At 39.6% G+C, this 14,774-nt stretch overlaps 1 protein-coding gene across 3 annotated transcripts in view; it reads right to left on the reverse strand.

Annotated features, from left to right (window-relative positions):
• Positions 1–11,582, reverse strand: part of LOC6537857 (segmentation protein cap'n'collar) — a 39,417-nt gene extending 27,835 nt beyond the window's left edge. The window contains exons 1-3 of one of the 3 annotated variants that reach the window (XM_002098362.3): positions 10,145–10,419; positions 8,594–8,846; positions 6,028–7,378 (exon numbers count right to left, since the gene is read on the reverse strand). In XM_002098362.3, the coding sequence (XP_002098398.3) occupies positions 6,028–7,044 (1,017 nt within the window). In that variant the 5' untranslated portion in view covers positions 7,045–7,378; positions 8,594–8,846; positions 10,145–10,419. Of the gene's footprint in view, positions 1–2,293; positions 2,449–6,027; positions 7,379–8,593; positions 8,847–10,144; positions 10,420–11,276 lie in introns of those variants that run through there. The other 2 variants (XM_039375601.2, XM_039375602.1) reach the window with 2 other exon arrangements.
• Positions 11,583–14,774: the final 3,192 nt, after the last annotated feature.

Raw genomic sequence — 14,774 nt, forward strand, 5'->3', positions numbered from 1 at the left:
TTCCACCATTAGGAGCTCCACTGTAGCTGAAAGTGTGCTGCTGTGCGTTGCGCATGTTCGGTAGAAATGAGCAATTAAATTGAGCGGAGCAAAGAAGAAGGTCTCGGGATCCCAACTGAAACCCAAAAAAACCGAATCCTCCCCTGCTGGCATTTCATTATTACAATTTTTTCTCCATTTCGGAGGGTTGTTTGAAACACACACATATGTATGTATATATGTGTGTGGGTATATAGCTATTTATGGCTGTTGATTGGAAACTTGGTTTTTAATTAAACTTTAGAGCAAAGTTGAATGGAGTTTTCACCGTTAAAGTTTTCTTTACTTTCCCAGGGCGGCTAAAACAAAGGGTAACGAAATATTTATAGATTTGTGCAACATATATCTGACTTCTTACAGTGTAGCCAGTTACAGTTCTTATCGGTTAGGGTCGAAAATACAACCTTATCTTATAGAATACTTATAGAATTTCGCGCAATACGTGACATATTAACAGTTCGAGCAGCTCAAACGAAAATAAAGATATATAACTTGGAAATTCCGAAAAAGAGATAATAGGGAAAAAGGGCGACTCAGATGAGAATTAGATGAAAACTAAGTAGCATGATCGCAGGGTTCAATGAACTACAATGCTCTTCAAACGCGAAACCCTTTTCATAGCTTTCAGAACTAGTCCAATGCCTTGATCCACATATGAACATCCAATGACATATTTATGGGCCAATTCTTATCGCTAGGGCCGGGAAAACTCTCACCACGACCTTGTGGTGTTCGCTGAACCTTTAAGTTCCGCCAGCGACACGTGGGCCGCTCTCGAGACAGCCATTTGAATGAGCGGCCAAAATGGGGAGACTGACGAATTCAAGCATTGATAAGTGGCAGATAAGAGGCGGGAATTCTAAGCACACATATACCTAAGCTATTTAGTTCTCTATAAAACTGAGTAATGCTAGAATGCGAGACAGCAACCACCAGTGATCGGTGACAATCAATCAAGTTGCTGTTGCTCTGCCCCCCCAAGTAGCATCAAAATATTGACACTTGTGTAACCGCTTGTGGCGGCAATTAGTCCGCTTAACTGAGCCGATTTTGAACCATTAAGTTGACCACAGAACTTGACCGACGCATAATGGACAAAATGCTATAGCAAGATAAATGAGTTTCTGATCCTGCAGGGGCGGCAAATGATGAAAGTCGAGTGAAAGCAAAAGAAAGTAAGCGAGCGAAAAGAACAGAGGCCTCAAAAGGAAGCCACCATGAAGGGAGGAGAAGGGAAGGGAAGGGAAGGAAGGGGAAAGGAAAGGAAGGCTCAGGTTAGCAAGAGTCATTAATAAAGCCTCGGCGAAAAGATTTTTCTGATGACACCTGAACTGACAGCGCAGCACGAACGGAGCGATCACTTCAGCATCGCATCTGTGGGATACAATCGCAGATACAAGATACAACATACAAGATACAAGATACGAGAGAAGTAAGTAGATTTGAGATCCCAATGCGGCCGGCAAGTGTGGCGCATATTAATCATGAGCTCGTCAAGCCCTCAGAAGACTTGGCCAGCTTGTGGATTGTGGATGGTGTACCACCAACAATGCCGACTTGTATCTACTCGTGCATGTGCTCACTTGTATCTGACGGATTGCTCAAGCCCTGTTTCAAGTGAAGTGTCCTGTTTTGCGGTTTGCGTTTTCAACAACCCCACAATGGCGAGCTATTAGGCCTTAATAACAGTTCATTTGTGTCATCCAAACGGTTTTCCCTGCAATTATCGATTTCGATTCAAACTATTCACCTTATAATCAATTTGACATCTGAACTCTTTGCACACTCGAATAAACCACAGACAAAAATAAACTTGTTTTTAGAGTTTCTTAGTGTTTCTTTCATTGGTTTCTAGGTCGTTCTTTTTGAAAAGTGTATGGCACCGGCACTTGTCAGAAGTTTGCGAACCATAATTAACTGTATTTAATGAAGGCAGTTAAACAACAAAATTTGTGGGAAATAAAATTTTAGGCAAAAATAATAGAAGTACAAAATGTATATGTAGAAACTCTTGTATCCAAGTGAATGCTTCTTCATTGCTTCTTTGGCTCAGGGTAATTAAGTGGGAAAATGCAACGTAATTACAGGCAAATTATTTTTCAATTTGCAGCCTTTACATATATTTGCTTTTTTCTTTATAACTTTTTTTTTTCTTATTCGCCAACACTTTGCACTGCGGCCATGTGAATAGAAAGTTTGTTCGCAGTAAACACAGATTAATGGATATGAAAGATATAGGAAGTTGGAGACGGACCGCTAGGTAAATGTGCATATATTTGTACTCCTCGTTGAGACACATTTTGGTAGACGATTGAAAATTGATTTCCGCTCGATACGATTTTGTTAGTAGGGCGATACAGACGATTCGGGTAAAAGGTATTCACTGTAAATCGGCATAACGCAGACTGAAAGTTGCGTTTGGTTGCGCTCGAGAATGTCTGCTGATTAGCAGTTTGGAGGGGCTCATAAAGTATATATATTTTTTTTTCTTTTGATTAATTTCAATTGATAAAGTTTGTTTTGCACAAATTTCGAAAAGTTCGAACCAGCAACCAGCGACTGATAAGTCCTAAGCAACCGAAACCAAGTGGTCAGACAACAAGTACAACCTTAAAAGTAGATTACCTACTCGACCTTATCAGCAATTTAAATGTTCAGTATTCAGCCTACTATTACGTTATCAATTTTTAAATTTCGATTTTAATAGGTGTTAATAATTCTCGATTGCAGCATTAGTTGATATCGGTGTGCAAAGCACTTGGTTCGCAACTCAGCTAGTGATGGGTTGAGTTCTCCACTACGTAGCTTTTGAGTCAGTGGTGAATTTTTCTTTCGGTGAATTTCGCTGACTGAAATGAGGTGAAGAGCGCACGAGCTGAATGTAAAGTGAAATGCAAAAAGTGTGGTGTGTAAAAAATGCCGGCAAATCAGCTGTTTTTCCTCTTTGCTTTTGTTTTCAAGTTTTCCTTGCCCACCCCCTTTTTACACACACACAAATACACTGAGATTAGAAATGCATTACCGAATGATAGTGGAGCTATTATTAAGTGACTTAATAAGGGAAAATGGTTAATAGAGAGCGAAAGGGATGGCGAGAGTCGGAGGCACGACAACTGAGATGCCGTGACTCAATCGAAAAAGTTACATATTTCATATGGGTACAGTCGATAAGTCTATGCACCTGCATTAGTATATTTAGATTATTGTATGATCTATGTTGAATTTCAATTGATTAACATGAGTAATATAATATATTGATTTTAGTAATATAAAAGATCATCATTACGCTTCAACTTATAACGCAGATTGCACTTATTGGGAATAAATAGTAGACTATAAAGTTTATAGGATCGGAAATGCATATACTGCACCATAACTCCACGACATCCACTGGCAGGGCAACAGAGACGAAGTTCAACGAATCTTTGTGCTCGCTTTTGGCGAGTTTTATTTCATTGCTCTGAATCTCAATCAAAATGCGAGACCGAGACCCCAAAAATAACACCCAACCAAAGCAACAACAACAACAGCAAAAAAATCGCTGACCGAGTGTATACATGCATACATACATACAAACATACATATACTATAAGCGAATGAGTTAAAGCGAAACGTAAAAAGCTACAAAGCTCGGTAGACTTGCAATTAATGGAAAGACGTCGAGGTAGACGACATTCAACAAAGTGGAGTTTAGTGTTGTGAGCTTCATTTCTGATTTTTTTTTTTGCTTTTTTGCCAGTCTGCGTGTTGAGGTCACACACATATGTACGCAATGTGGCGACCTCACTCACCCGAGAGAACAGTAAAACCAGGTAGACATCAACTAGCTGATCTCTGCGGAGAGAAAAAGGTGACACATCAAGTGATACACCTGTGTCCAAGTTGGAGGGTTCGTTCTTTGTGGGGGGTTAAGAAAACCACCGAGCTGGTTACCATATACGTTGATGGCATAATGGCGAGCAGCTGGAACTATAGTTGCAATTACCAAACAAGAAATGCTGCGATGGAGATCTTAAGTCCAAGATACTTTTCTTTGGTGTATAATACAAGATATAACATCATATATAACCATATATCAAAGTCAGTTGCAAAAAACTTTCAAAGGCATTTAAAGCAAAATGAGAAGAGAAACTTTCCTGATTTGAGATTAAAGTATCTCTCAACACCTGATCATCACACCCCTTAATAAATTATAAAATGACGGAAGTTTCGCACTCCATCGTTTTCATCACAGCTAAAAAACAAAGAACAAAAGTGAAGCACTTATTGCGATGATTATGCAATGCGAATGCCGAGTGCAGCTAATTAGATCATATCAAAAGCACATACTTATGTCTTCTATATGCTGTTGCCTCCGCTCAAGAACATACAGTCAGTCAGTCAGTCAGTTGGAGTGAAAAAATAAAACCGTCATCGTTCGAAATGGAAAACATTCGTGACATGTTGGAAACAAGCAAAAACACAAAAAAAAACCAAAGAAAAAAAAAACATAAAAATCGCGAAAATGAATTGCAGGCAACTCGAGTGTGTGTGTTGCTGCACAACAAAGAGCTCTGGCTGAATAAATCGAAAATAACACCGAGTTAGTCATCTCGCTCCTGTCTCGGCCATATCTCCCCCGATCTGTCGCTTTTGGCCAGGCCAAGTATAAATATTTATGCATATTTAAATTGCAATTTGCAAAACGCAAACGAAAACGCACAACCAGCAGCAGGAGTGCAAAATAAAAAAACAAGAACAAATAATGAAATCGCCGCACACTTGTCGCCGACATTCAATTCGATTTTTATAAATAAATACAAATCGAGCGCACACAATCTGAGATTCATATCTATATCTATATCATGCACATAGATGGCAATTGGTATGCCATTAAAGCGATTTAACAAATGTATAATTCCCTATATGGAAAGTGCGTTTGCATTCGCCAAAAGTATATCCAATTTTAAGTATGATTTATCAAATGCTCGTTAATATGCAGTCTCATTTAATAAATTGCCCATTAACTCCTTGCTTAATTGAATATTCACAAAAATCCCTTTACAATTTATACGAATTTATCATCTTTGTTGTTTTTTTTCCCGCCAGTTAAAATGGTTTTTGCGCATTCGAAGCGTTTAATGACCTAATTGCCGCGCTGGTTTTGTGTGTTTGCATATAATATGTAAACTTTGGGAACGAATGACGGTGAAAGTTGTTGCGCACGGTTCCAAAAATGTAAGCCGAACAAAAGATAAGTATTGTCTTGTGAAGAAATACTTCTTGAAGATGAACCCACGTTATCAGAACGACTTGGGATTTGTGCAGCATATATATCAGATATCAAACAACCTATCATTCTGTATCGATTTCTATTCATCTGCCAATTAGATGAATCAACCCATATAGAAAACCTGCACAGATAGCAATTACAACAGTGTATGAGTGGATAACCGTGGCAATAGTCATGCTGATGTGTAAACAAAGTTGAAACCCTTATCTGCTGATAAGGCGATGAAGTGCCAGACTCGCACGCAAGGTGACCAATCAAAACAGAAAGCCACATTTGAATATCGATTTCCTGGGGGGAAATCTACAAACTATAATTATAAAGAAAGCTGAACGGTTAGAAATGGAGAGGGGGCAGCCAAGGGGAGAACTCTGGCGCTGGACTGGAATGGGTCAAGCGAACCCATCGCAAATCTTCATTAGCAATGCAAAATGCTTTTTTTTAGCAACACTGCTTGCTTGATAATGGGCACAAACACACACCGAAGCACAGGTCTGCTGGTGGTGCCATTTGAGTGCCTTCTAATCAGTCAAATCAAAGTCATTTACAACTACACTCGAAGAAAACGACAGTCAACTAAATCCATTAACAAAAAGTAGAGCTTACATTTAACATACACCTTTGGTTTGGACACTGTTCGTATTTCGGCTTAAGATAAACATACCTTAATGCAATATACTATTCATTGTTTGATTTTTTCTAGTGTTTTTGGGGGTTACCTCCTCGTCATCTCCGATTTCCACCTCGTTGGCGAAGGAGGCACTGCCAAAGGGCTCGTCGGTGGTCAGACCCTCCACCTCGCAGGCATTGGCCACTCCGCCGGCCATCTCGCCCTCGTAATCGTCGTCCTCGTCCTCTCCAAACAGGCGACCCAAATAGAGGCTCTCCTCGCCATCATCGCTCCTGCCAGCCGAGTTATTTGTGACACTGCCCAGATTCCTGGGATGTGGTGTGCTGTCGTTGAGGGCGGCTGTGCTCAGGGGCGGGGCACTGCCGCCGGTGAATCCATGTAGCAGCGCCGCCAAGCTGAGATCCAGATGAGAGCTATTCGGTGGCTGTGGCTGGCCATCCTTAAGAGGTAGATTTGCATAGGGACTAGTCTGCAAATTCAGATCATTGTAGTCATAGAGATCCGCCAGATTCTGTTCCCAAATGGAACGCTGATCCTGCAGCGCATGTGGCGATAGGAAAGTGTCCAATTCAGGTGTTGGATGCAACAGCGAATGATTGGCATTTCCAGCGGCCAGCGAGGCGGTGTCAATGTGGATTTCTCCCAAAGCAGAACCACTAGTTGGACCACCAGACGTGGGTGCACCTCCTATTGCACCGCCAGTGGCTCCAGCACTGGTGCTCTGCACATCCTGCAGAGCTGCCGTCTGGACACTGCTATTCCCGGTGGTGTTGTGCAGATTCATTACAAAGGTGCTGCCATTGAATCTCGGTGGTAGTTTGTACTCGCCCATGCCATTGGCCAGGCCGCCCAAGGAGTCATCGTCGAAGTTCAGGAGATCCTCAATCCGAGGACTCAGTCCCTTGCGATTGCCATACGGATTCTGATCCATATCCAGGCGGTGTACCGTGCGCAGCATCTCCAGCTCCCATCCATCGCCGTGGGTGCCCAGTTCCAGCTGCGAGTCCCAGCGATGGAGCAGATAATCCGGATTGTAATGCAGCAGACTCAGGGCCAAAGCCAGCTGCAGCATTTTCATGGCGTACGACTTTTTGTTTGAGATCATTGTGTTGCATTAAGAGGTTTCGATACTTGAGAGAGAATAGGTGCGTGGGTGACTCTTGTAGTCCGTAGTCCGTCCTCCGCCCGCCTCCTCCTCCACCTCCTCCTTCGCTTGTTGTTGTTGTTGTTCTCCGTCCCGGACAACAGCTCTACGGCTGCGTCGTCCGGGATCTATGCGTTCAATGACGTCGCCTTGCCCCGCCTTCCGGCCTTCTGCTGCTCCTCCGCTTTGGCGTTCCGAAATCTGCGCAAAAAGCTGAAAATTCGCAGTTTCCACTGCCGTTCCTCGATTTTCCAATGCTCTTCGCTTTTAATTGATGGCTGTCCTCGGGTTCGTTCTGTAAGCAAATCAAGATGTGACAACAAATAGAATGGAATTAGTAAGCATAACGATTTGCTAAATATAAATATATGTATGTTCGTATGTAAATAGTGTAAAATGCATACATTGTATGTAGATACATATGTTTATATGCGTTTTTGCCGCATGGCCATATATGCAGTTTGAATGTTAAATGAAAATGCTTTTGTTTCGAGTGGTGCGGCCTTTGTTTTGTTTGCCAGTCGATTTTATAAATCGCTAAGCACGAGGAAGTGCACCAAAGAAAGTTCAACTTCCGGGTGCGTAACGTCTTTTATTAAAAACACATATTACTAATTAAGATTTCCCACATCGCGATTATACTAAGAATTTATTTAAGTTTAACCAACAGTTCACAAAGATCTTTTCTACTTACAAGGTGAGTATACATTTAATTTAAGTAATATGTTTAAGAGGTTTTAAAAGAAATGAAAGCTATTAGTTAGGGAACTCCCCTTATTTTTATTGTTTTAACTTGAAATTCTAAATTTGCGGGAATACTGACCTATTCTGTAGTTAGATAAAGAATGCTTTGGCTCAGAAATGATAAATGATTTGATAATCATTTAAAAAAAGATAAGATTCAGGAAACCAAAGTGGATAACCTAGAAAGTTTGATATGATGACGACCTTCGATATTTTGGCATTTGATGTTTAGCAATTTGATTTTCAGGGGCAATTAAGCAGGTCAAGAATCGAATTATCAGAAATATCTATGCATGTATCCTTCTTTGCTTGCTATTCTATCCAAATTCAGTTTGATATCTACAACGCATTAAATATGCCCATCCTGTCCTGCCCCCGTCCCCCCTTCGTCCGGGTTAACAGACAACCGCCCACACAAAAAATTGAGGGGAAGGGCGTGTGGGAAAAGGAATGACCCAGACCCAGACGAAATGGCTTTGAACTTGAACTTGTTCAAGGTCTTTCGCGAGCGTTTGAAATGTGCGCAATGCGAAGTGAAGCACCCAATTCAAGGACGGCCGAAAAAACTGTGTGCGAAATTCTTTCAAAGTACGATATAAACTTTCTTTGTTTAAAGCCATTTTAACAGAAATCCAAACTTTGCCTCAATTCTCAATGAAAAGGTGTGTGTGTGTGTGAGTGTGTGTGAGAAAGAGAGGGGTAGAGATGACGTGTGCATGTGCGTGCAAGAGAGGGTTCTTTTGTGGGTGTATTGCAGTGCACTCACCTCAAATTTTTTTGGATGATGAGAGCCGACTACAACGGTAAAAAAAGCTGCGGCGCAGTAAATGTTCTGCGTGTTGTTGTTTTTGTTGCTGCTGCTGTTGCTGCTCGATCTTCTTTTCCTCTTCTCTGCTTCTTCTTAACTGCTGCACACACAATGGTGAATGGTGGTTTATTGTTTACCGTTCACTTTTTTTTTTGCTGCGCAGCACCTTATTTGTTTATGTTTCACTTTCTACGATTTTTACTTTTAATTGCTGCAAAACACGCGTTTTATTTATTTAACAACTTAACTTAATTTAAAATATAGATTTTGCTTGTGTGCGTCCTTGAACTTTCTCTTTTGCAACCAATTTGCATTCAAGCGCCATTAATTATTTTTATACCAATTGCTTTTTGATTATATGACAGCTGCTGCTTCTTTCTCGGCGTCTGGTACGCACTTTTGTGTAAGTGTGCTTGTGTGTGTGTGTTTGCCATTTTACGTGGTGAAATCGTCACTTATGTATGTATTAACCCTATAATGGACCTAAGTAGTTATTTTATTTGATTACACTAATAAATTGTTTAGAAATTATTTATAACCGATAAGATAAGGGTCAGTTAAGTGTTTATTACTAAGAATGTGGCTTGTAAGCTCACTTTCTTTCAATAACAAAAAATAAACTCAAATTAGCATTTAAAGTGATTTTTATGTTAATAAGAGCTTTAAGTAAGCCACCGATGTAAAATTACTTAACTACGTTAGGGTAAACAAAATTTGCAAGTCCATCACGGGTTAACACAATAATATTTTCGCTTCGTTTGTTGTTCTTGCACTGCCTAATATTTTCATGTGTTTTGCCTGCACATCGCTTTTTATTCCTTTGTTTGCTTTTATCGCCCGATTCTCGTGCCTCTCTGACTCACACACCAAAAAAAAGAAAAAAATACACGCACACGTTGAAGCATAAAACTGCTGTTTTTTCTTGCCCATTCCAATTTCGCCTGTGCCCACAATTAATGCAATTAATTAAATGCAAAATGATTGAATTTTTGCTGAGAATCACGGAGAGCAAAACAAATAGAAAAAACGGAATATGGAAGCTTCGAGAATGACCGGAGAATAACCGGCAACGGCAGCATTTCAACCTTCGCTCTGCGTTTTGCATCAACAAATTATTTATCAAATTGCCAGTTCTTTTTCGTTTTTTTTTTTCCTACTCTTTTTAACTTGATGTTTTTCTCGATTGCATTCTGTCAGCTGAGCGGCGGAGAGTGAGTGAGAAAGGGAGACTGCGCGCGTGAGCAAGAGGGGGCGATTGCTGAATAACTGTTGTTGCTAGCCTGTTGGTCGTTGTTGTTTTGTTTGACTTTAACCCACCACCGATACCACCGCCAGCAGCACCACCCCGCAATGAGTTGCACTTATTTAGTGGGGCATGCAACATTTCGCAATTGTACTGCTTAACGCGCAAACGAAACTTTTTCATTTGTTGTTCCGGCACACAAACACACAAGCAGCCAGACACACGCACACACACACAAACACACTTTGGCGGCGTGTACTTCGCACCTTTACGCGTCTTCTTTCACTGTTATTTGGCAAATTATCGCCGCGTCCGCTTTGCTACTCTCTTTCGCCCACCGCCGTACCTACGTGGTGAGCTTCAAAAACGTGTTTTGTTTGTTACGCCGCGTTTGGCAATTTCTCCGCCGTCGAAATTGGTCGCGATTTTCGATTGCGGCCGCAAAAGATTTGAGGCAAAAAACGTCTGTTCAGCGCGGTGTTTTCATCAAGTGTGCCCAGTGGGGGCGCTTTGGAGCCCATTTTGTTGAGTTTTGTGCTTTTGTGGTATTTTTCGTGGCTAGCACGTACGGTCTCACCATAATCATTGTGCTTTTAACAGAAATGTTAAGTATAGCTTTAGCTAACAGAGGCAGAAAGAGCTTTTTTTGGAGTGCTAAAAATGTATAATTCAGGGACAAATGTATCTTTATTACCTACCTGTTATTTCTCATTTTCTTTTAGATAAAATAACTTAAAAATACCAAGAACAATTATTTACCTTAACAGTAACTTACTTATGCATATTATAAATATTAAGCCGCGCAGGCTACTTTATGTAGATATAGTGTAAGTTTACATGCTTTGCACACGTGTCCATGCAAATTTTTCAATTCATTTGCATACTAACTTTGCAACTAGTTGTAAATTACAAACACTTTTAGCTGTTTAAAAAATAATAATACTATATATATCTAGTTTTTAAGTTTCTTAGCATTATTTTTTTCAAATACATTTTATTTTATATCCAATTTTGACTTTTTATCAATTTTTCAACACCTGAAATTCCTACATCCACGCAAACATACAACAAATATTGTAAGAATACCTAATAGATTTCATTTCCATGAGCTATTAATTTAACAAATGGACACGAACATTTAATAAATTGCATAGAACTTACTAAACAAACAATATACATATGTACATACATTAACCGCAACGTGAATTGAAAAACATCAATCCGAAAACTATCAATCTATCCGAAAGACCTGCACATAAAAATTAATTTAGATTGATGGGGGCAATTTAGAGATATAAAGCGTCCTGAAAGATACTTCGAATTCGAATGCCCTGACCTGGGAGCATTTGTGCTGGCATTTGGTTAAAGTAATTAAGCCCAAGCCCTTGCAATACTTACCAGAGTGGTAAAATGGAAGCCACCGCGCCAAATGTTGCTCTTGGCATTGGCGTTACCTGGGTCCGTCGATTGCGGAGTGGGCGGGGTCTCCAGAGAGGCTGGCGTGGGCGTGGCCAGTACAGCGGGCGTGGAAGCCACCGTGGGCTTTATTAACTTGGCCAACTTCGAGGGTGGTCCAATGGGCACCCGCACGGTGACCTTCTTCTTGGGATTGGGCGTCTGCAATTGGATCTGGTGGTAGGTATCTTCGATGTCCTTTGCCGGGGACAAGGATTGCAGCCGGGGCAGGTCCTCTAAGTCGATCATGATTGCTTATCAGCTGGCACGAATGGCGATGAGTCAATATGTCAACTGGAATGAAAGCGAACGCACTCAGATAAGGATGGGTCACCAGGTCAACTAGGCTTTTTTTAGGATGGTGGCTTTGAACTCAATAAATCTGTTCCGTCTTGAAACATAAACAGTGCTTACCAAATGTATTTAACTTATCACAGGTATTCAGGGTAGATATTTATATCAAAAACAGTACGAAAACATGTCTTTCAATATAACAAATAGATATTTTATTAGTTGTTATCATTAATTAATTAATCATATCAAGCAATGTGCTTTTATTTATAATTTCCTCGAATTCTCAGCTAATTTCAGTCGCTTAATCGATTTTTCACTGTAAACGAGCTATAAATACTGATAAGCAAACTGCGACTAGTAGAATTCAAAAATGAGATATAGCAAACCTAAATGGTTTGTTTTATTTGCCATTTATTGGAAAGATAACACACATTGACAAAAATTCAAACGCAGATAAGTACAGTAGACGCCCGACAACAACACCAACACCCACGCGAATACAGAAAGATAACCATGTGGAAACGACATTCATTTTCTATCAGTTGATTTGGAAACAACGTATTACCTATCACTAAAGATAGAGAGATTTCTTAATGGTAGTTATCCCCGTACACGGTACAGTGTGCCCTGCCTTGGAAGCATGCAAATTACATCAGCCAATGTTTCACGTTGAATTTTCCGATTAGATTGCGACCACAAATGAATCATAAACTAAGTGAAATTGGTCGCACTTCTAAATTGTGCGGACACGAGTCCGTGCAATAAATTTGATAGATAGGTTCATTGTAGAAACTGTCAAAAGATTTATACTTATATTTTAATCTATAAAGCGGCTTTAAATATTACAAGCCTTGCAGTAGACAATCTGTAGATTGATTAATTAGTTTATCTAATTAATCTTTTTCACGGCACTTACGATTGTGACCTTTCTCTATATAAACATATTATATATTATCTATACAAACTATATCTATAATTTGATTTTTATTATCCAACCAGAAGTTTGCAACCCACCAAACCGCTTCTATAATTGTTTAAGCAAATCGTGATTGAAGGGCATTTTGGCTAAATTTAAGAATTTCTGGGAATCCCATTCCGTCGCTTTGAATAATGGTTAAAGGCAACAGTAAGGAAACGTGTGATCTTTGGTTTGGCGTCATGACTCAACCTGATGTGCGAATAAATAAACAAGTACAAAGGCAAGCAAAAAACAATTGAAGTCGAATTCGAATATTCGACGGTTCAGAGCACTACCTTTTTTGAAGATGAGGTTGAGATACTAAATGAAGTGGGAGAGAGAGAAAAAAGTGGTCAAAAGCAGTGAAAAACGATGTCTGGGTTGGTAACAAAAGCCGTCTGGCTAAAATAAAACTGGCGATGAAAGTTGTAAGTTACAAAGTGCGTTTTAGAACAGCTATTTTTTTTTGGGCATTCAAATGCTTAAAGAAAAGTTTTGGGAAGAGGTGATTGAGCTTATTAAAGCCAAGGCAATTAAGAACAATAAAGTGATCAATAAAATTGATTTATTATAACTACTTAATTGAGTTGTCAAGCGAGATCGTTATCGCTTATAGCCAATCAATAGAAACTAGATATTACGAGGCTACATTTCATTACATATTTTGCTAAATTTTCAATCCATGTAATCAAATGATGTACTTTGCACCTGTGCATAGATAAATGATATGGGTAGTACCTTAAGCAAACTTCATTATGCAAATCATCCTGGTCCAGGTATTCATATTTATAAACAGTGAAATCACAATACAAACTTTGTTAATATCGAACGGTTTTTTCCCCGAAACCAAGTCAACATTGCAAATCTGTTCGACTCGAGAAAAATAATAAAAACAAAACCAGTTTTTTTAGGTTTTTATAAGTGGCTATACTCTTGGCATGGAAATGATGCGCTTTACGAGACATTTTGTCAAAAAGATATCAAAAGAATACAAAAAGTGAATCAAAAAACTCGGATATATTTCAAGTAATATTATTAAAAATAATTCAAATTATATCAAAGTCTTTGTATTTGTAGCACATATTGCAGTCAGTTTAATTAAGATGTAATACATAATGCTAATAATTGGGTTTTGCCTACTGTTTATTTTCTAAAGTAAGATTTCACAATCCCTCAAGAGAACAAGTTTTCTTTGTCTGCGAGTACTTCTGTCTATCAAAGCTAGAGTATTGCCCATTTCACGTGTGTAAGTCGATTTCCTCGACTGGATTTTAATAAATACCCTCTGGTTGTTGTTTTCGCAGTCGCAGTCGTCGTCTGAGGCTGTCGTTTGATGCCTTGACGCAGTTTATAATTCGAATCAACGCTGGGCATAATTAAAACTCGGGAAAAAATGCGAGAAAAAATGTGAGAAAAAAGCTAAAAAACCAAGCAGGCAAAGTTCAAAACAAGCCTTGTTGTTCGGCCGATCTCGAGTATTCTTTGCCCCGAACAACACACGGTACATATTGATTTTAGCAATTACCTGACAATCTCGCATCAACAGGTGGATGCGGGAAAGAGAGAGAGTTCGAGGGGCGTGAAAGAGACAGGCAGTAAGTGGCTAGGGATCGTCATGCAGTTTGAGTTTATAATTCGCGTGGGGGGTTATACTTAATAATAAAGTAACGAAAATGTCGTGACAAAATCTTTAGAAGCAGCCGCACATAATAATAGATGAGGCGTCTCAATTGGGGGTTTGTTTTCCTAGTAGGTATATATTTTTGGTAAACACTTGTATATATCGCTTGGAATCTCTGAAGCGTAGCGCGGTCACTCGATTGTTTTCCATATTATTTAATTGCCAAGTGGAACTTTCGTTATCATTAGCAAAAAAACGCACACATCCAGGTAATTAATGTCAATAGACACATAAGGCACTCAGTGCATGGGTTTTAGGTTTTAGTTGTTCAAGAGTTGGGCGAAGAGAGCTTAAGAGAACGAGCACTGATGACCACATGCCGGTAAATTTATGCGAAATACTTTTCTGCGCAAAATTTCCGTAGAATTATTCTATATATATATGTGAACTATTATTTGCAATGTGCGCGAATGCGGAGGGAAAGCCAAAAGTTGACTATTAAATTGAACTTGTTGATTGGGTCGAATGCCTAGAGTGCCTAGAATGCCAAAACACAGATACACACGCA

The sequence above is a fragment of the Drosophila yakuba genome, chromosome 3R (assembly GCF_016746365.2).
Source record: "Drosophila yakuba strain Tai18E2 chromosome 3R, Prin_Dyak_Tai18E2_2.1, whole genome shotgun sequence".
Taxonomy (NCBI): Eukaryota; Metazoa; Arthropoda; class Insecta; order Diptera; family Drosophilidae; genus Drosophila; species Drosophila yakuba.